At 37.2% G+C, this 22,303-nt stretch overlaps 4 protein-coding genes across 5 annotated transcripts; 2 read left to right on the plus strand and 2 right to left on the minus strand.

Annotated features, from left to right (window-relative positions):
• Positions 1 to 469: 469 nt before the first annotated feature.
• Positions 470 to 907, plus strand: LOC135628331 (bZIP transcription factor 11-like). The gene has a single exon (XM_065134941.1). It carries the CDS (start codon positions 470 to 472, stop codon positions 905 to 907), a length of 438 nt encoding a protein of 145 aa, XP_064991013.1.
• A 1,334-nt stretch (positions 908 to 2,241) lies between these two features.
• On the minus strand, positions 2,242 to 5,147 carry LOC135628609 (polygalacturonase At1g48100-like). The gene is made up of 8 exons (XM_065135363.1): positions 4,844 to 5,147; positions 4,328 to 4,456; positions 3,907 to 4,065; positions 3,771 to 3,806; positions 3,482 to 3,689; positions 3,330 to 3,411; positions 3,135 to 3,243; positions 2,242 to 3,064 (listed from the first exon to the last, which is right to left on the minus strand). The coding sequence occupies exons 1-8, from the start codon at positions 5,105 to 5,107 to the stop codon at positions 2,660 to 2,662; spliced, it is 1,392 nt and encodes a 463-aa protein (XP_064991435.1). The 5' UTR covers positions 5,108 to 5,147; the 3' UTR covers positions 2,242 to 2,659.
• Positions 5,148 to 6,659: 1,512 nt separating this feature from the next.
• On the minus strand, positions 6,660 to 11,907 carry LOC135583285 (probable prolyl 4-hydroxylase 6). 2 transcript variants are annotated; one of them, XM_065134856.1, is made up of 7 exons: positions 11,641 to 11,907; positions 11,503 to 11,560; positions 11,323 to 11,427; positions 7,868 to 7,925; positions 7,606 to 7,781; positions 7,477 to 7,537; positions 6,660 to 7,084 (listed from the first exon to the last, which is right to left on the minus strand). In XM_065134856.1, the coding sequence occupies exons 1-7, from the start codon at positions 11,787 to 11,789 to the stop codon at positions 6,777 to 6,779; spliced, it is 915 nt and encodes a 304-aa protein (XP_064990928.1). In that variant the 5' UTR covers positions 11,790 to 11,907; the 3' UTR covers positions 6,660 to 6,776. The 2 variants fall into 2 exon arrangements, with proteins under 2 accessions (XP_064990928.1, XP_064990929.1); XM_065134857.1 differs by having other exon boundaries at positions 7,007 to 7,101.
• An 821-nt stretch (positions 11,908 to 12,728) lies between these two features.
• LOC135628409 (uncharacterized) lies at positions 12,729 to 21,231 on the plus strand. The gene is made up of 8 exons (XM_065135042.1): positions 12,729 to 12,951; positions 15,935 to 16,015; positions 16,112 to 16,200; positions 16,302 to 16,376; positions 16,502 to 16,614; positions 16,686 to 16,862; positions 16,946 to 17,014; positions 20,808 to 21,231. The coding sequence occupies exons 1-8, from the start codon at positions 12,829 to 12,831 to the stop codon at positions 20,912 to 20,914; spliced, it is 834 nt and encodes a 277-aa protein (XP_064991114.1). The 5' UTR covers positions 12,729 to 12,828; the 3' UTR covers positions 20,915 to 21,231.
• The last annotated feature ends 1,072 nt before the right edge of the window (positions 21,232 to 22,303 follow it).

The raw sequence follows: 22,303 nt of genomic DNA on the forward strand, positions 1-22,303 counted from the left end.
TGATTCTGTTTCAGAACCCTAGGAACAATCATCAAGGTCCGGCCTTTTCTTGATTTCTGGTGTAAAAATCCCACCTTGCAGCTGAAACAAGGGAGGTTTACCTTTTCTCTTGGTTCCAAGTTCTGTGCTTCTCTGCATCAAAGCTTTGTTTTCCTTTCACATGCATCATCACATTCTCTTGTTGTTTCCGATTGATGTCGGCTATCCTAAGTGAAATCCTACTCTCTGGGTTTATGATAAGTTCCACACTTCGGCGCAGGACTCATCTTGTTCAATCCTTCTCTGTTGTCTTCCTTTACTGGTTTTATGTATTCTCATGATCTTGTTCTCAGATCTGAGCATATATATAGTCTCTCAATCTCTTCGTCCTTTTTCCTGTAATCCTTCAAAGTTCAAAGGATAACAACATCTTTCACGTAGATTTCCACCCAAGATCTTTTCTTTCCTAAGCAGCACTACCAAATCTTCCATGGTTTCTTCTCCTAGTGGGACTTCCTCCGGATCCAGCCAGCTCCAGAATTCTGGTTCAGAAGAAGACCTGCAGGCCGTGATGGACCAAAAGAAGCTAAGGCGAATGATATCGAACCGCGAATCCGCGAGGCGGTCGAGGATGCGCAAGCAGAAGCATTTGGACGAGCTGATGGCACATCTGAACCAGCTGAGGAAGGAGAACCGCCAGCTCTCGACAGCCTTCAGCCTCACCAAGCAGCAGTATGTTGCAGTGGAGGCTGAGAACTGTGTCTTGAGGGCTCAGATGATGGAGCTTGGCAACAGGCTGCAGTCTCTTGATGAGATCCTCAGCTTCCTTAACATGAACATCAACATCAGTGGTCATCAAATGATTGACAATTCCATCAAATGTTTGAATCAGCCCATCATGGCCTCAGCAGACATGTTCTACTATTGACAGACCAAAAAGGTCACTGGCACTGTATGACTGTGGTGTTTGTCATGTTGTGGTCGACTGTTTCGTCTTTTACCTTTGTGTCAAGTGTTGTGTGTGTATGGAGTCAGGGTGGAAGGAGTTTGCATGTTGTGATGAAGACCTTGAAGTATGTCAGGTTTTGGTTTTGGTTTGTATGTGGTTTATTACCTACATATGCATTCAGAGCCAAGATTGTAATAGGTCTTTCTTTATAATACATGAATAGTTGCATTAAGATGAACAATGCATGCATCAAGCGCACACACACACAAGTAGAAACCAGATGGATTTTGAAAAGGATGTTGATTGTGTTTGATTCTGAGAAAGATGTTTAGAGTTGATTTTGTTTATTCAGAAGATGTACGAAGAATTTCTGAGAGGTAAAAGTGATGTGAAAACTGTAGTAATTTGGGCTCAGAGAAGTAGAAACCAGAAAGCAGATGGATTATGCAGAAGAGGATATTGATCTTGTTTGATTCTAAAGAGGATGCTCACTTGCCCTTAAATGGTGGAAGAACTGATTTTGTTTCATTATTATTTGAAATAGTTTCCGATAAGACTGTTTATATTGATCCTCTCTTGACTACTAAGTATGTTCTTTACTTCTTAGGTATGTTCTTTAAGTATGTTCTTTACTTATTAGGAGATTAAGATGAATGGCATACAAAACTAGAATATAAGTGAATTTTGAGAAGGATGCTTAAAGAACTTATTAGGTTTGATCAAAAAATAATTCAAGAATAGTTAGGTCAATGATGACAGAAAACAAGTCTTCATGTTTGTGCAAACTAGAATTGTGCATTAAACAATATGCACAGCAATTGAGGAGTACTGATAAAGAAAGAAAGCCTCTTTGGTTTCCCAAAATATTAAAATAATTAAAGTAGTATCACTGTTGCTGATGTCCAAACTTTGCTTTTCCTTTTTGGATTGAGTTGGGTAGCCACTTGAAAGTGGCTCACAGTAATGAATTGAATTCAATATGATAGGGTATGAGGTTACAAACTTCTTTGTCAAAATGAGCAAACCACATTATAAACTCACCTCAGATTTAGTAAGATTCAATCAAAAAGAGATATTCCAAATTCTAATGTGCTAATAAATCAATGTAAATATGAATGTGATCCAAGTAAAATTAACCATTAACCACCAACCTACAGTATAATCTCCCTCTCTCTCTCTCTCTCTGTTCATACTTGCAATTGTTTCAGGAGAAAACACTTTGATACATGAGAATTGTTCAGCCAATTTGCAGGCAGGTAAAGTTGCTTCAAACCATCGCCTTTTTGTTTCTGCATGAACCAATTGTGCTCCTTCTTCCTTCTTGTTGTTGACATGTTTGCTGAGAAGAAGTGCTTTAGGTGGTGGATTTAGGTTGTTTGCTTCTCATATCCTGTTTGAGTGTCAAGTGGTATTATCTCTTTATCCCTTCTTCAAGATATAATATAAATCAAATTTAAGTTTCTTGTTTGATGAGGCTCAGATTTCCAGTTGGACGAGCGAGAAATGTCAGATTTCCAGTGCATCGCCTATTGGATCCGAGGCCTTATCTCTTACTCTTTCTAGTGTCTATGGCTAAACAGGAACGAGGCCACAACTATCAGGCTTGAGATGCATGCCGTATTTGTTTGATCATGAACAGCTGTTGATGTTGAGCCGTAACATTGCTTATTTAGATCGGTAAAGATCTTGCCAAACACATTTCAACTCACACAACAATTGTTTTCTTCCTCATCAGTAGTAACAAGTGTCATTGTGAGACTTCATCTGGGCCTTCATCAACCTGGTAGGCCTCTGCAAGCAACCAAGGCTGAGCGGGTGAAGGAGACCTTGCGACTCCCCGTATGACTTCCAACAGAAGGCCTCTCTAGGAACTTGGGTCTCGTTCGCCGGCGACAGCTCGATGTCCCTCAGTGCTACGCCGGTGCATGGCATGCCGTCGCTGCAGGCCAGATTCATGGGCTGAAACCTGTAGGTCCCTGATATCTTCTTGTACGTTACCTCGGAGATAGCCACTGCATCCGTCCTGTTCCTGCATGATCTCCTGTTGCAGTAGTACTGATCGATCACGATCGGCACATCGACGTCGACGACCTGCACGTTGGAGAACGACACGTTCCTGACCGATCCTACGCCGCCCTGAAAGATCAAATCTGAAGTCAGCTCAGAGTTCCGAATCTGCTCAGTTGCTACGCGCTGCAGAGTTTACCTGCCATGTTTTAATCCTTACTCCAGATAGAGCATTTTGGACGGTGACACTATTAACGGAGATGTTGGAGACACAGGCCAAGCTACTTCCCTTCCCCAGCCCTCCCACACTGCCACGATCTCATATGGTCAGTAAAAGTGAAGATTTAGTCTGTGAATTTGTCGTTTGGGATTTCTGGTTTTGATGTTTCTTCACCTGATTCCATGACCTGGGCTGCATCTGAGATGGTGGATGTGAACATTAGAGCATCCAGTTTGTATTGAGACGCAGTCGTCACCTAGAAAGATACAGAAGAAAATGATCAACATTGCAGTGGCTGGCATTTGATCGAGGTTTGTCATCCTCACCACATCCGATATCAGAGTGCTTGATCTCGACATCTTGAGTGTTCTGAAGGTGAATGCCATCAGTGTTGGGACTATCTTTCGGTGAAGAAATTGTAATGTTCTTCACTTTGACACCCTGAGAACTGTCAAATTTCAGATGGCACAGAGGGCTGTTGATGATCCGAATGTTGCGAACCGTAACATTGTAGCACTTGTACAACCTGATCACCTGTAACAAAGAACATGTCTTGAACTGGGATCCATGACAGGTGATAAATCTAACTAGGAATCAGAGAATGAAATGTCATACAGTTGGTCTCATAGATGATCCATATTTGGTCTCTTTCTGCAACAAGAAGTCCAAGATTACAGCTTTTAGTTTGATCAGACACTGTGACCAGAAATAATAGCTTCTGTCTATGCATGTGTTATATTCTTTTCCTCACCTCAATGTGGTGGCTTTCAGAGATGTTCCACAGTACAAAACCCTGACCATCTACAGTACCACTTCCTTGTATGGTGAAGTCATGAAGCCATTTTATGTTGATCCATTGATAGAGGTTGGATTTAGCCACACTTGAAGGAGCCACAAGAGTTCCATCTATCTGAAAATTAAGTGCAATCACTCCGGTATATTATAGCAGCAGTTTGTGATATGTGAGGCAGTGAACATGAAAAGGCAGATGCGCAGCCACATAATGTTAGATAAAAACATCTTCTTAGACATGGAAGAAGTCACTTGGCAGATTCAGCTAATTCATAGAAGATGTAGGTGGCAGCTGATGTTTTTCAGCAGAGTAATTTGCTAGTGTTTAAATCAAAAAAAGAAAACCATCACCACAAAAGAAGATAGGAAAGAGAAAGAACCTGGAGAACAAGGTGAGGCATGCAAGGGCCCTGAAGAGTGATTGGTCTAACAAGAAATTTGAACTCTGATGGTAGCTCTATGGTTGCTCTGGGAACCAAGCAAGCAGCTTTCCATGCTGCTTTGAATGCCTGTACATGAACACACATAAAGAATGTCTTACTGTAGCTTCACATGAATAACTCACTAGATCAATGCTCAATGTAACATAACAAAGGATAAGAGTTGATGAATCTGACAAGGAAGGTTATTTGACAACTGCAGAGAATTATACCAATACTAGTCATTGATGGTTGTATGTTCCAAGCAAGAGTTGCAATTTAATGTGTCTAAAAGAATTAATAACTTGTATTGATTGCTTCTGCAAAACAGCTTACAAGCTCATGTTCTTAACAGAAGCTTTTTAAAACTTCAGAGACTTTGAATTTGGTAGCCCTTCAGAACAGAGTACAGAATGCTACATTATGATATAGTCGATGAATATGGAAGAAACTGGCAACAACACAAGTGCTTCATACCTTTGAATCATCAGCAACTCCATCTCCAGTAGCTCCAAAGAGCAGGACGTTGAATTTTTTTGAATGAGGCATGTAAGAACCATGTTGATTAGCTGTAGATGGTGAAGAACTGTAAGAATGGCCAAGGCCAGGATCATGTCCACCATGTCTCAGAACTTCACTTGGCTTCAAATGGCTCCTCATTGGTGATACAGTAGATAGTATGCTAGAAATGGCCAACCAAAGGAGTACATGAGAAACAGGCAAGTGATTTGTGTCCCTCATGATGAAACTTCAGTGTTTAACTTAGTTGGTTCCACAGACTAACAGCCAATGCTGGAAGTTTCAAGTGTTTGTCTTCCCCAAGCAGGCAGTTAGCAGTTTATATAATAGTTGGATCATACAAATACTGCCTATTGATTAGCATACTGCCAATTATTTTTCCTCCTCCTATGGAATAGTTTATTCAATTTCCAAGATTTTAAACTCAAATCTGATAATGGTCAAAAGAAGCATTTAGCTTTTCAATTTCAGCAGAATGCTTAGCATGTGTGACTGCAGAGTAAAGATGTAGGACAGTGAGATATGAGCATATAGGATCTATCAAGCAGCATTGTGTTGGACCAGAATGGTTACTTTCTAAAGCATTGGAAATGGCAAAGTGCAAAAAAGAGAGACATCCACTTTGATAGAACATGGACTCTGGAAAGTACTTATCCTAAGGGGCACTTTACAACATGGCTGACAGGTTTATTACTTCCACAAAGATCACAACTAGAAGCATTAAGGAAGTTATCTGGGACCTTCAAGACACAGACAAGGAACAGAATCTGAGACTTCCTTTTACATTGGTCACCAGTTGTGTGTAGGTTCAGATCAAAAAAATTCAGTGAGGCCAAGTTGAAGAAACTGTGAACCCTGTTGCTTGATGCCTTCCAAATTCAACTTAAGTGGACTAGAAAAAATGCACATCCAAGTTAGAGTGCCTTGAGGGAAAATTGCAGAGGATGCAGTTTAAGATTTTGTGATATCTAGGAGAAGGGTGGAAGCCACTGCTGGTACTCAAGTTCCTGGGGTTCAAATCCAAAAGACTTTATGAATCCTGGTCAGACTGTCAGATAAGTAAATCTGCAGGGTATAACCTTAGCAATAGAACAAAAGAAATAATTCTTTCTAGGTGGTGGGCTGCATGATGTGGATGGGGGAAAAAGGAAAAAAACTCATCTTCTTCATACTGCAGAGATCTACTACTGATCCTGAGCCTTCTTTATTCCTTTGTTGCTTTAAGCTGTTGCAGAGTAGTAACTATTTTGGCAGCTTTTTGTTACCCCCAACCTACAGCACTTACAAAGAGTGAGTGTGGGAGCTGAATGGGTTGGTCTATATATATATCAAGGCCTGCAATCCTTTTCTGTGGATTTTATAACCTCCTTGATTTAGCTAAAGCATTTTCTTTAAGAAAATATGATGAGAGATAGAGAGACCTAAAAAGATAAATATGGATTCAGATGCTTTTAATTTAACTAGGGATATTAATGTTATTCAGAGTCTTAAATAACAATCAAATAAAAGATGATGAATACATTCTTGACAATCAAGTGACATTCAAATAACAATCAAAGAAATGAAAAGAAACTCATCTCAAAGAATCTTCCATTCTCACCAACCATCTAATAAGGAATGTAATAGGCCTCATGATTAATAAACAAGATGTGCTCGATTTTGAGCAGAGTTTCCTGTGAGGATCAGTTCCAACTATACGCATCAAACTGGATGATCTCACTACACAAAGAATGTAAGCTATAAAATTAAAGGGACAAAGCTTGCACAAAAACCATAAGAAAATTATGGACTAGATTTCAGGTTTCCTGTTCTTTTCATTTGCTTTCGGCGAATGCTATGTATACAATCAAAACTATGCTGAGTAAGACTGCACTACCACATAACTGGTAACCTACAAAGAGCATACATTGCAGCTCTTTCTACAAAATCCAAGTGAATCCTTGGATCCTACCATATAGAGAGGATTCTTTGCACATTCTCCTGCTGCAGCCCACTGTGGGCAAAGAACATTCTCATCTTCACATGCCTCGCTTGACCTGTTTTTCTCTGGTTTGTCGAAAGACCTCACATGAATCCATTTTGTTGCAGACCACTTCTCGCCTTCTATAACAGGGCAGCTTCCGTGCAAGCTTTTAGGATCTGTTGTTGCATCAAGGTGGAGACTAAAGAAGAGCAAGGCGTCACCTTTTTCAGGTTTTACTGCAAAGACAACCAAACTAAGGGAAGACTGAAATGTTCATAAATGATAGATATTGCTTCTGTGTTCAGAAACACATACGTATGATGTGTAACCAGAATTCTTTTAAACAATTTAACAGTTAAAGTTTAGGAAGTTAACAGAACCAAACAAAAAAGGTTAAATATCCAGACCGCTTTATGCTTAATCGTGAAACTAGGCACAGAAACCACTGGATACAATCCAAAGCAAGTCAAATCATGAAGCAGCATTTATCTTTAGATAATCATGATTTCATGAAATACAAATGCAATGATTTGGGAAATTTTCTATCTATATTCTATTAGGAACTTGAATCAAGGTCTACATGAAGTGCAAAAATGATACGAATCAACAGTGGTGTAATGTGTGATACCTGCATAACCATTTTTTGCACAATCTGACCAGGTATCATTCTTCAACTGAGATAACTTACCCTGAAAATGATGATGAATGTAGACATAAGAGAGATCTTCTGCAATGTGGCTATTAGTGAAATTGTTACCTCTGAGTTGGGAAAGATGGTCTCCCCACCCTTCTGAACATTGGATAAGTACATCAATACAGTGGCAACTCGATGACCGCCGAGTTGTTGATTGGTTTGGTCATGAAAATAATCAAAATGTGGCTCATATTTTTCCCCAAGTTCATAGTGCAGTATTTGCATGGACTCGCCATTCTCTAGTAAAAGGTTGAACATAGGGTCATCACACAAACGATAAGATAAAATATGATTTTTTACTACTAATTTAAGGAAGATCTGTAACCTTCTGGAAGGAAGGTCCAAGCAGCAATCCTCTTCTCAATTCTTGCAATGACTTCATCCTACAAGGAGACAATAAAGTGCATAAGATTTTGGTGTCTAGACAATATTTTGGATGCAACTACCATGGTCATAACAAAGGAACAAACCAGTTGGATGATCAATCCAATGTAAAAATGTTTTGCTGCAAGGAACAATAAGAAAATTCTGTGCATTACAGTTATGCTATAGCTCATTACAAACATAAATATCTGATCTAACAATCTAAGATACCTTGCATACTTTAATCTGTCATACTCTTATGTCTAGGTAGAAAAGAAACAGAAATGTAAACATATACCATGGAATTCACTAATATTCTGAAAAACCCTCACAAGACCATGAGCAGAATAATATTTTATCATGCTTCTAACATAATCTGAAAAACTTGGAAAGAGAACAACAATTTGTTGAAATATCTAAGCCTGATGATTCAATGCTGAATCATATTAAACAATCATAGGTGTGAAATAACTTAAAATAATTACCCAAGACAAGAAACTTTTTCATAGTACAAGCAGAGATGCAGGCATGCCACTTAATGTGGTTCATGGAACAGTGAAGGTAGGATTAGTCAATTTGTGGTTTTTGGAACAGTTTCTGGGGTTAGAGGGATCTATTGGTAGCTACACCTTAAATTTCTGTCAAAGTCACATACTCTCTATCTTCCCTCCAGCTATCATCCATAGCACAACATTTTATGCTCTCTATCCGTCACCTGGATGACTATTCTTCATGACATGCTATCATTTATTTCTGACAGAAAAGGCTGCAATGGAGGTCAAATTGTAGAGGAGCTAAAGGATCCAACCAAGCAATAAGCCATCCTATGTTATGACAACAACTAGGATTCTCCAGTTTGTTTCTAAATCCTTCATATTAATGAATAGAAGGAAAGAAGTTTAAAAACTTACATGAATATCCCATGGTAAGCAGAGTGAAAACTATGTAACTGTATATCAGGGACAAGTCAATTCAACCTGCGTAAAACCAAATATGGTGCTTTCTTTTTATTTCTTCGTTTTCCAAACTTCAAACTGTATCGATATCCCATCAATCTTTCTGGCTTGTTCCCAATTTTGGGGGCAAAATCAAGCTTGGTCCAGAGCCTCGGGTTTTCTGTCATATTGTTCACTATCCAGTAGTTTCAAGTGTTCACTACTTTGTTATACAATGAAACTTTTGGGTTCATGAACATGTTCACTATTTTGTTTTCAAAAATTCAAACTGCAAAGATTGTCACTTTTCCAGGCTTGTTCCCAAATTTTGGAAAAAAAAATAATGGGTCCTTGTGTTCACTATTGAATAATTTTAATTTTTTGCTATTTGCTATACAATGAAATTTTTGGCGTCAAAGACCTGTTCAGTGCTAGCCCATGCAAAATCATATATGTTCTTCCTTTCTTTTTATTTTTATGTTTTCCAGATTAAAGCACATCTACATTCCAGCACTCGCTTTGGCTTGTTACAAGGATAAAAACACAGAATTCCTAAATTTGGGGCCCAATCAAGCTTGATTTGGGGTCCTTGTTATCTTTTAAACTAATGACTTCTTATTCAGTAACTTCAAGTTTGTACAACTTTTGTTATCTAATGAAGATTTTGACTTCTCATCACATTGTTTTTCCAGCATTACAAAAAGAACAAAATCCAGCTCATATAAAAAATATGAATGTTATATATATACATATATATATATGTATATATGTACATATGTATATGTATATACATATACATATATGTATATACATATACATATACATATGTATATGTATATACATATACATATACATATGTATATGTATATACATATACATATACATATGTATATACATATACATATACATATACATATGTATATACATATACATATACATATACATATGTATATGTATATACATATACATATACATATGTATATACATATACATATACATATGTATATACATATACATATACATATGTATATACATATACATATACATATGTATATACATATACATATACATATGTATATACATATACATATACATATGTATATACATATACATATACATATGTATATACATATATATATATATATATATATATATACATACATACATGTATATATATATACATATACATATATATACATATACATATATATATATATATATATATATATATATATATATATATATATATATATATATGTATATATATATATATATATTAGAAAAAGGAACTGCAACATAAAAAAGAAAAAAGAAACTCGTGCACTAGTTTGCAAAGGAACCCAATAAGGGCATTCCTTCTCCAACCAACATCAGGTAAATTGAAATATAGGAAGTCAGACAATGTCTTTTGGGTCAAAGTAATTAGTATTTTTTTCCTAAACAAAAAAAGTCTTTGAAAATAGCAAATTTTAAGTATAACCAAAATTGTATGTTTGTTTTCCCTAGCACTTCACATTTACAGTACAAAATTTGGAAGAATTTGAAATGCATTTCTAGAAAGGAGATGCCATCATCTTTTGATTTGTATTATCATGATGCTGATAACATTCCAGACAATGTTTTAAGATCAGACAAAAAATTAACCATGTGGACACTAATTAGTCAATCATCAGCTGTGCCCACTTTTTTTATCTCACATTTCTAGGTTCTTTTTTCACAGAATCAGTTCCTTTTTTCAGAATTAAATTACATATTCAGAAAATCTCAGACAGTGGAAGGAAATGAAAATAAGAAGCATCCTCACCTTAAAATCAATTCATGAATAAACTCTATTGTCATCTTCAACCATTGTAAATGTATTATATAAGTACTTTATAAAGGCGTATGAAACAGAAAACAAAGAGAAATGGAGAAAAGATGGAGAAGTAACTAATAAGGAGACATCATATATGGAATCCACTACTAAAGAACATTTTTACCCACTTCCAAACATTATATTTCTAATTCTAAGAGAACTCCCAAGTTACAAAGTCTCTAGGTCTCCAGGACATCATTGACTTAACTACAATTTCAGCAGACCTGAAGTTCCATCAAATAGAAAATTGACATTAAATAAGACGGGCCATCAAAAAGTACCTAAAAAAAAAACTGAGAGACACAATACTAGATAACTTGAGAAATGAAAAGCCTCCTGCTACTATTTTCAGTCCAACAATTCCAAATGGTCAGCTCAATAGGAACTCCTTAATGAGAACTAGGATGACCAAATTGTTAAGTGATTATCATGTCAATACTCAAATAGGGTTTTCAAACAACCAAAGACATAAATGGTTGTTCCAAAAATTGGTAACTCATCACCTGTAGTGCTTCAGGTGAGAATAAGGAGGGTTATGCTTGAAATCGACCAGAAAATTCACGCATCAAAGGAGCTCTTTTTAAAGAAAGAAGAGGGCTAGAAATGCCAGAAACATGGAATCATCACCTGGCGCTTCTCAAGGAACATTCCAGAGCTCGTCCTAACCTCGCTCATCACACTCTTACCCGATTCATTATCCGCAACCATGGATTTCTCCAGCTTATCCTTTGCCTGGTTCCACGCACGTCATTAAATTACAAACGTGGCCACGGCAACCAAAATGAAGAGAGATCAAGAGATTCTAACCAGCGTCATAAGGTGATCGCATTCGTCATAGGAAAGGAACCCCTTGTACAGGAAAGCCCTACCAACCAAAAAGCCGTCAAAGTAAAGATCGAGGCCATAAGATGGAAGCACAAGAAGGGAATACCCGAGATTCCTCACCTGGGGCGCCACGAGAGCTGGGTGACCCGAGTGGGATCGAAGAAGTCGGAGTCCGCTCGGCCCAACGACGATCCAACAAGAAGAAGGGCTGCGAAGAAGGGGAAGAGGACGGGTCGAAGAAGATCGTACGAACAACAGTAGATTCCCATCGCAGCGGAGGATGGATGCGGATCGGCGAAGAATGCTGCTCCGAGAGAGAGCGGAGAGGAAGAGAAAGGGGAGATGCTCTTCGCCGATCGACCCGTGACGCCTTCCTTCCTCGAGAAGGCTGAGATGATGTTAATAATAATAATAATAATTATTATTATTATTATTATTATTATCATTTTGTTACGGTTAGTATTATTATTATTATTGGAAAGAGAAGAGAAAACTTGGCATTAGCTGTCGGTTGGGATTTAATAATAATAATAATTATTATTATTATTATTCCGTCTTCGGTCAATTTACGCGCTCGAATACCCTCCGGAGATTGCAAGGCAAGTGACTCACCAGAAAGGCGTGGGGTCGCCGAAATGAGCATTTTTCGTCGGTCAAAATCGCGTAGAACGCAGGTGTTGGGTAAACGTCTCATAAAATTAGAATTATAATTGTAGATGTTTAAACCTATTTGAACCGAACTATTAAGGATTGATCGTCTTATTTTTATTCGATTCAATTAAAATAAAATAGTCTATATATTTTTATCAATGTAATCGAATCAATTCAAGATTGATTAATTTGGTTTGTTAATTAATTTATAATTTTGAAAAATTAAAAAAATATTTTTGTAAAACAAATCGATTTAATTGAATTGAATTGAATCGAAATTTTGGTTAAATTGAAATTAAACTTTTGTTATTTATAAAATTAAATATTTTATATTGATTTAATTAATCGATTTAAATTGGTTAAAGTTTTAAGATAATAAATTCAACCAAAATAATAAATGAATGGGTCCAATTCAAATTATGTTTAATTTCATTAAAATTATATATCGATTCGATTTGAAACCTCTAATTATAATTAAGGAGTTTTATAATTTAGATATTTATCCTTTATATATATATATATATATATATATTTATATATATATTGGTATTCTTGGACCTGAGAATCATCCTTCGCCGTCGTCTCGACTCAAAACCCTAACCCTATCGGTCTGTTTGGCATCGCTTCCCTTCGTCGCGGAGGAGCGGCTCATCAACCATGGATAGGTACCAGAAGGTGGAGAAGCCACGGCCGGAATCGGTCATCAAAGAGAACGAGATCCGAATCACCAGCCAGGGCGTCGTCCGCAACTATGTCAGCTACGCGACTAGCCTCCTCCAGGTATGGATCCCTCTTTCTCGCTGGCTTTTATCATTCTTTGGTGTGAGCTCTCCGATTTCACTCGGTTGCCGATTCTATTTTCTGACATTGCTTGAGATCAATGGCTTATTAGCGGTGTCCTTTCTTTTAATTTGTAGGATTGGTAGGTTTTTCTTAAGATGTTTTCTTAAAGGGTGTAGGTTAGAGATACCTAAGTTTCTAATATTCATCGAGGAAAGCTGAAATCTTGAGAACCATTTGATAATGCCTGATGATTTTGTTGTTCATATTCTGAGGCTGAGAACTTGATGGGTTTTCTTTAACCTTGTAACTACTGGTGGTGATCGAAGTACATGTACACAATTGACTCTTTTTAAAAGAAAATGTATATGTAATTTATGGTGAAGCTGTTGTCAGAGGGTGCTTCTTTACATGATTCTGTTAGTTTACGGCCTCTGTTCTTTCACCTTTAAAACTTACTTGTGTGTGCCATGAGTAGATCATACGGATAGACTCAGCAAATCTGTCATTGTTTCTTTCAGAAGCATGAAATAAGTTGTTTTATGAGATTGGTTACTTTGACTATCTATCACAGGGATCTAACTTGCAGTCTATACTTTCAGCTTTAATTTGGATACTTGCAACCATATTCTTTAACTATCTTCTTGTTACTTATAATAAGATTCTATCAGATAATCTATTTAGTTGGTGATGTTTATCTGATTACAATGGCATCATTACTTTAGGAAAAGCATAGTAAAAGTTGGCCATTGATCTAGTTTTTATCAACCATTTAGCTCTCTCCAGTGCATCCGTTTCTGGAGATTGGTTGGTGAGGTACATGCTATAGGCATGTCTCTTGCTGTTGTTGTGTGCATCGTTTATGCATGATTGTGGGAACCTCCCTAGATCTAGAGATGACTATTGGAAGAAAATAAAAACTCCATGCACCTATTGTTAGTCATGTTGTTGTTGTAGGTTGATCGTTCACATAGGTCAGCGGATGACAGACATTTGGGGTATTGTCTTCCCTTTGTCATTGCTCAGCACTTGATCTCTGGAAAGAAGCTTTGGGGCTCAAGATGGAAGAGGCTGGGCTTGGTTTGAGAAAATTGATAAATGAAGGCCATGTGATAAAGCTATTCCTTTTCCATTCTTTTGCAATCTTTTTCTCCTTGTACAAAAGAAAAGAAAGAATCAACTGAAACACACACACACACACACACACACACACGCAGAGACGGGTTTGGGTTGTAACTTAAATTTTTGGTGTGTAGCATCTAATTTCTTTGTGTTTATTCAGTATGCCTCGAGCTTCACTCATATGCTTAGTCTATATGAGTTTGAATATTTTAACCTTTCTATTCATTCATGCATATGTCTTATGTATATGCAGTATCAGTATCAGTATTATTATGAATTCTTTTTTTATTTGGTATTAATCAGTATAGTGCTAAACTCAAAGTTGAGAAGTATTTGCCAAAGTTAGCCAAATATTATGAGTAACTGACCTGATAATATATTAGTCCCTTTGAGCTAGTGCCAATTTCAGCCTAGTAAATAAAGCCGAGTAATGTCAGGCCTTGAAAATTTAAGCCAAAGGCTGCTAAAAAATTAGAAACTTGTGCCTTTTTTGTTGCACTTTAAGCTCATTCAACCTAGGAACAATATTAAACTTTGCTTTAGACATGCTAGAGAAAATCTCTGCTGCAAGTTCTCTAAAGGAAAATTTTATTATTTTATTGACTTAAATTAGAAAGAGGGCCTAGAATACAATCCCATATGTAAAAAAGTGTATTTGCTTTATTATCTAATTCAGATTCTCACTCTTAATTTCTCTGTTTCTATTGCTTGGAAGTTTAATAAATAATCTGATTGTGAAAACCTTTTTTTTTAATGGTGGCTCACTAAGTAATATATTTTTATTTTTTATAAATCAAGTTTTTTAATGGATGCTGTGGTGTAGTGGTTATACATTAGCCCTACACGGTAAAGATCCCTAGTGTGGTTTTGTTTCAGGCTATTAGGCAGCATCAATTTCTTTTTGGAAGAATAGATCCATGTAACTAACCTGAAACAGTTGGGACATTGTGGTTTGATGTTGTTGTTGTACTCATGATTCACTGTTCTAAGTTTGAGCATACTGGGGCAATTTTACATTGTTGTGACAGATATGCTACTGACTTGTTATTTGATAGATCCTTGATGCACTCAAAAAATTGTGAAGATGTGCTAAACCTTGATGATGACTCTTGTTGTCATGTAATGGATTAGTTTTATGAGGGCAATAAGATCTTGAATTACTTTTGATTTTCTTTTATAGTGGTCTTGACAGTTCCGACACTCACATATGTCTATGTGTCCTGTGTGAGTTTTGTTAACCTTTGAAAGGCTTGGCAAATTAGATGTGTCGACTAGATGACTTATTGTTTCCAATTGTTCTTTTGACTGTAAATTTGTATGTTGGATGCTAAAATCTTTTTGAGTGATTTTTATTAATTTAGGGTTCGTTTTGGTTTCCTATATGCTAGATCACCATGAAACATTGATGAACACGAGTTAACATTTGAACTTTGGATTTTCTTTTTCTTGAACATGATGATTGAATCTGAGTTTCCTATTTGTCAGTATCCACTAGCTTGTCTACCCAGAGTCAAATTGCTTTGGTGGAATAAATTCAAATAAAATGATTGTCTTAAACAGAAGGTTGCACAATTTCCATTGTTATTTGCATTGGTTTGGTTAGTGGACAATTAGCTAGAGCAGCAGGTGCTGTAGCATAATTGATTGCAAAGGAGATTGTCTTGTTACATCAAAGATTACACAATGTTATGCCTTGTTTAATGAAAATGTGAATTCTTTCATCTAGAATGAATATATCATGCAAATTCTATGCATCTATTTTATGATGTTTATTTTCTGTCATTTAATTGACTTGCTCACATGTTGCTAGTTGTTGGCTAAACCTCCCTTTGATGATGTCATATTATGGTGCTTCAAGCAGGAAACACGTGTTAGAGAGATTGTCTTAAAGGCAATGGGACAGGCAATCAGCAAAGCAGTTGCGATTGCTGAGATTATAAAGGTTAGTTTTTAATTTCTTTTTCCTTCCCTTTTCTCTTTTTTTTTTTCAAAGTGTATTAATCTTCAACTCCCATGTATTTTGATCTTCTGAGTGCAGAAAAGAAATCCTGGATTATATCAAGACACCACAATCAGTTCAGTCAGTATAACTGATGTGTGGGAACCTATTGAAGAGGGTCTTGTACCGTTAAGTCTCTTTCTGGTTTTGATGTTCATATGTAACTAACTCCTTTTGACTTTTTTAAAGAGGCTGGATTGTCCCTAAGCTTTTAATATTGTCTTTGCAGTTTGGAGACAACACGTCATGTTTCAATGATTTCAATATCTTTGTCAACCAGAGAGCTCAACAAGAACTCCCCTGGGTAATCACATGTTGCTGCTTCTCATGCTGCATCTTAAAATTGAGTATACTTGGCTAGTCTCCTTGGGATGGTGGTTGGGGAACTATTTACTTTCTCTTTATGGATTTCTTTGCTTCCATTGGTAGGTATCAAGCACCCTTAGAGCAGCCAAGACGTCAACAAAGATATCAACAACCGCAACAGTTTCAACAGCAACAGCAGTTTCAACCAAAACAACCACAAGATCAATTTAATGAAGGTACACATCTTAGAAATTTGTTTCTTTAAGTTTGGCTGTAACAATTGATTTTCTTTAATTGCTTGGTTAAGATTCATATGTACGAGGACGTGGTAGAGGTAGAGGAAGAGGAAGAGGGAGGGGTTGGGGAAGAGGTTATGGTGGGTATGGTGGATATGACAACCAGGGTGGATATGGCAACTATCAAGGAGGATATGGTGGCTATGGCTACAATCAAGGTGGATATGGTGGATACAACCATGATCAAGGTAATTTAAGTTGCATGATGTTGCACCTAGAAAAGATTGCCTTTATACTTTTTAACTATGTTACATGCTTTTTTGCACAATAGAAAATGGTGGATGGAACTCAAATTGGGGTCGTGGTGGTGGACGTGGTAGAGGTGGCTGGAATTATAGTGGTAAGCTCGTCTAATCATCTTTGTGGTTTTATTCATCTGCTTTGCCAAGTTGTTAGATTATACACTTAACACATACTTGAAAGAGATTAAAGCTCATAGAGTTACTTATATATGCTTGTGTGTGTTTTACAACAACTAGGACAGTTGTTAATCTTGAATTTGTACTAATCTTCTTATATTACAAGATATAGTTTGTTGCAAACATTGAGTTCTAGGGGCGAAAGTGGGTTAAGTCATCCATCCAATTCCTTTTCTGTGAGTTGTTCAGTAAATAATTGCATTTGTGTTTATCACATATATATGTATTTGTTGCCAAATTATGCTATCTGAGTTCTAGGTATGAATATAGACATGGCTCAAGTATATCCATGTCCAGATATCTGAGTATCTTTTAACACCTATATTAACCTAAGGAAAGAAGTCACTTGAATGTTTTTCTCTAAAGTTCTTTTCTTTTATCATTTGCTTTAAAAAGTTTTCCTATGTATGAAATAGGATTGTTAGGTTTGAGTTAGTGTTTTTTATTATGTTAAGAAAATATATTAAGTTTATTAATATTAACATCATATCTTATTCGGATTGAATCTGATTTAGATCCATACAGTGATTTATTAATATTAACTTCACCTAGATGCCTAGGCAAGAAGAGACTTGAAGTCACTGCCCGCCTAATAGGCTGGGCAGGCGTCTTTGCTTAGGCGCGACCTAGGCACTTGCCTGGGCTGGGGCACTAGGCGAGCCAAGTGGATGCCTGGTTCAACTCAGGCCAATTCGAGTGCCTGGGCCTAAGCACTAGGCGAGCTAGGTGGACGCCTTGTTCAACTCAGGCCAGTTCAAACCTGAGTTGACCCAAATAATTGTATCTGGTTTGATTGAACCAGTTAGACCTTGAGTCAACGGTCGTGGAATTCCATTGGGACCTATCCATGCACGAGCCATAACGTAGAAACCCTTTCTCATTTCGTTTCTGCATGACGGTGGAGTTCCTCCCATCGGCGAACGACGACAGCAACGATAGTGACAACGTCTTCTTCCTACGGCATCAGCAGCAATGACTGCGTCTTCCTCCAGCGACGACAGTAGTAGCAGTGTGTTCCTCCAACAGTAGCGGCGATGACTTCTTCCCCTCCCTCTCGGTATCTCTCTCTCTTTCTCCTCCTACCTCTGCCCTGTTCACTGCAGTGCGCTACAGCCTCTTCCCTCTTCTTTCTTCCCCTCCTTCCCCATTCACCGCTCATCTGTAGCGGCGATGACTTCTTCCCCTCCCTCCCAATGTATCTCTCTCTCTTTCTCCTCCTCCCTCCTACCTCTGCTCCGTTCACCTTAGTGCTCCACTGCCTCTTCCCTCGTCTCTTTCTCCTCCCTTCTACCTTCTTCCCCGTTCACTGCAGCCCTCCTATGTTCACCGCAGCCTCTTCCCTCTTCCTTCTTCCCCTCCCTCTTAGCAGTTCATTGCTGCCTTCTTCCCCTTTCAACACTGCCTTCTTCCCCATTCACCGCAGCTCTCCTACAGCCTCTTCCTTCTTTCCCTTCCTCTTCCCCGTTCACTGCTGCATTGTTCCCCTTTCACTGCTGCCTTCTTCCCCATTCACCGCAGCCATCCTACAGCCTCTTCCCTCTTCCTTCTTCCCCTCCCTCTTCCCTGTTCATCGCTGCCTTATTTCCCATTCATCACTGCCACTTCATTGCTGTTTGTCAATTTAGACTTAGAATAGCTGCCTGCTTTGCTGTTAGTCTTTGTTGTTTGTTTATGTTTGTGAGAACAGCAGCTGCTGCCTGCTGTAGAGAATCAGTAGTAAAATGTCTATTATAATTGCTATTACTGTAGTGATTAGTATTACTTTTTAGTGTTTTGGATTGTCGTTGCAGCTTTAGATGATGAACTGGATTTTAATGATCTTTGATGTTAATCTTGTTTTATTTTGTCATTGAATACGGACAATGTACATTTGGTACTTTAAATGAATGGAAGTTTAATGTGTTATTTTTGCTTGCTTTAGTTTATTTTTATTAATCATGATATATAATTTTTAAATTATAATATTTGGGAGCGTCTCGTTTTGTTCGGACGAGTGCCCAATGCCTCGAGCATTTTGGAGTCATGGCGTCTTTTGATGCCTACACTGTCTTTATATCCATTTTAGAGTTGTATCTGCTGATTAAATGTGGAAAAGTATATGATTTATTCAATATCTGTTGGTGTCTTATTCACATTCACCCCTATTAAGTTTTCCTCGAGTCACAGCGAAATAAATTCACTGAATCTTCTGAGCTTTCTTCCATTAATGTTGTACATACCTCTCAGCCTCTATTGGGATGAGGTCTGGGTGATGAGTGTGATCTTGTTGCAACTGAAATGAACTTGGGATTGTAGAGGCCAGAGGGCTAAGCTATGCGCCCATGCTAGGCCAAATTGTTTACAGCTGAGGGCTGACCTGACATAATTATAAATTGATTATCATGAAAGATAAGTCTGATATTATAATTCAGAATGACAAAAGTTGTGATGCCATCAAGACCAAAATGTCTTATAATTGTTAGTTGCTGCTTGCTCAAGTCCATCAAGTATCTTTTTCAGCAAAGGATTCATGGATACTGATAATGGAGAGGTGAGATAAGACCAATTAGAGCCCTTGGACACTTCAGTCGTATTCAAAGAATAGACATGGAAGCCAAACAAGTAATACATAATAGGTCTTTGATTAGAACATAAGCTAGCTAAAAGTTCTAGTAACTTCTTTGTAACAAAGGAAGAAATGAAAGGGGTAATTATTTTTTACCTTAGTTATTTATTTAGAAAAACTGTTGCAAATTTTATTAGATCAACATTGTTTAATCTTTTAGAAAGGATATATATTTGTATGGCCGGAGTATGGTAAATTTCAATTATGAAAAATCCATTTAGCAAAATATAACTAATATTACAAAATGGAATTAACATTACACCTAAAACATGTCTGGTGATGATGGTGATATATCATATTCACTTAGTTGACGGTTTGGAATCTCATTGAATTTTTAAAGATGTTAGCTACTTCGGCTGGTGAAGGCTTCGACGGTTGATAGCAAGGAATGATATGTACAGCAAGGTTTCCAAGTAGGAATTACTATTCGTGGATAGGCTGGTATTGCATCATGGGCATTGAACCATCACGGGATTGATTCTCATGTCATTGACTATACATGATTCTGAATTGCTCCTTGGGCTTTGATGTGTTTTGGTTAGATTATGGCTCCCCAGTTCTGTTTCATATTAAAAGTGAGAGGAGGAAGGAGCTGATTTATAGATGTTAGGTAATCTATTATTATTAACTTGAGTTTAAGCATTTTAAGTCACATGTTTCCAGGGGTATGCAGCTAATATATCAGATTCTTATCAGGTCTGGTCATGATAGTGTTACTCAAGTTTCTTAACCCACTTGGGAACTTAATCATTTGGTTCAAAAATGTCAAATTTCTAGGCTGCAGCCCTGAGACAGATATCAATACCCATTTAAAGTTACAAGCCGAATGATCCTTGTGCTCCGATATTTCAGTTGACAGGATCCCTTGGAGAATTGGTTTTGCAAGTGGACATGATTAAATAAAGCTGTTACCTCTTAGAAAAAGATAATTAAGCTGACAGTCTACCGTGTAGTAGTCTGGCAAGTGAACTTATGATTGACTAAAGCTCTTGTCTGTACTCTTAAGAAAGGAAAATTAAATAAACCTCCCTGTACTAACCTTTTGCTTCTCATGTGTTAGTTGCTTGCAAATTTCATGTGCTATGACTAAATGTTCTCAAATTTGACAGGCGGAGGATACGGAGGAGGAAGGGGTGGTGGTGGAAGGGTTGGTGGAAGAGGCTATAGCCGTGGACGAGGAAGGATGGGTGGCCGTGCCAGAGGGAACCAGTTCTAATGTCCTGATGTTGGGCTTGGGATAGTTGTGCATGCTTGTTTACGTTAGGGCAAAAAAGGTTATTTAAGTACTTATCTAGGGCATCAACTGTGAGTTATGATTGTGCAAGACCAAGCTTTGATGGTAAGAGAAGTGGTTGTGCTTTCTCAGTTACACGGTTATGTTGGCTGCCCAAGCTAGAATTTTGTTTTCCAGGATTGTGATCAGCAGAGTGCTGCAATCTGCTCCATCTTTCTTTGTTCATATCAAATATTAATCCATACTAGTGTATCTGAAATTCTATTACTTGTAGCATTGAGTATCAGCTTTGCTTTCTACTTTGATCCAGCTTAAACAGATCATGAAACTCTTGCTGATTGATTGATTGATTGATTGATTGATTGATTGATTATAGACTGGACAACTGAGTTTGAAATTGTTGGAAACTGTTTGAAGAAGAGTTGAAATTAAAGGTTTTTATTCATGTTCCTGGATGGATCCATCCAAGTTGTTTTTCCATGTTGCATATACTTAGCGGTTTTGATAGGGTAGATTAATTAATTTTTTATTGAAATCATGTATCCTTTACCACATATTATACTGATAATAACATCCTTCAACAAGAATCAAGCGCACTGACCATCATATATTATAATCAATCATATTTGAAGGGAGACAATAAGTGCATATCATCATGTCTTGATTCATAGGTTCAAAGGAGTCGGAGACGAATATTTGGTTTGGTCAGTTTAGCGAGTAAGCCAACTTTTAGGAAGACAACGTATGCATTCAATTCTTAATGAAGTATATATAATAGTTCCTTCATCTATGTATGATATTTAGTTATAATTGGCATTGGCCTTGCAATACACCTTCCGAATAAATTGATACTAAATTTTGGACAAATTCTTTAAAAACACATCTCAAGATTTTAGTTTTCCCTTATAGGCCTCATCACCTTATTATTGTCCACGAGATTCTCTTTTTATTTTATTCACATAGAATTTTTTTTTTTATTTTTAAAATATAAAATTACCTCTGGTCGTCTTTCCTCGTGGTTACCTCTACCATGCCCATCATCTACATACAACCCATACGACTTTTTATCATTACCTTCATTGTCACGTTTGTATCCATGATACCATCATAAAACACTCCTTCAAGGATAGAGGAGATCATGCAGAGACGATGTGACGAGATGGAGGCAACCCAACGATAGACGAAAGGTAATCACATGAAAATAATATACCTCAATGGTGAAGGCTAGGGATAATCTTATTTTAAAAAAAATAAGAATGATGAAATAAAAATATGGCACATGGTAAGAAAAATAATAAAAACCTATTTTTTTTAAGGAATTTACCCATTAATTTTTATCTTTTTATCCATAAAACTCAATAGTTCCACACA

The sequence above is a fragment of the Musa acuminata genome, chromosome BXJ3-1 (genome assembly GCF_036884655.1).
Source record: "Musa acuminata AAA Group cultivar baxijiao chromosome BXJ3-1, Cavendish_Baxijiao_AAA, whole genome shotgun sequence".
Classification (NCBI taxonomy): domain Eukaryota; kingdom Viridiplantae; phylum Streptophyta; class Magnoliopsida; order Zingiberales; family Musaceae; genus Musa; species Musa acuminata.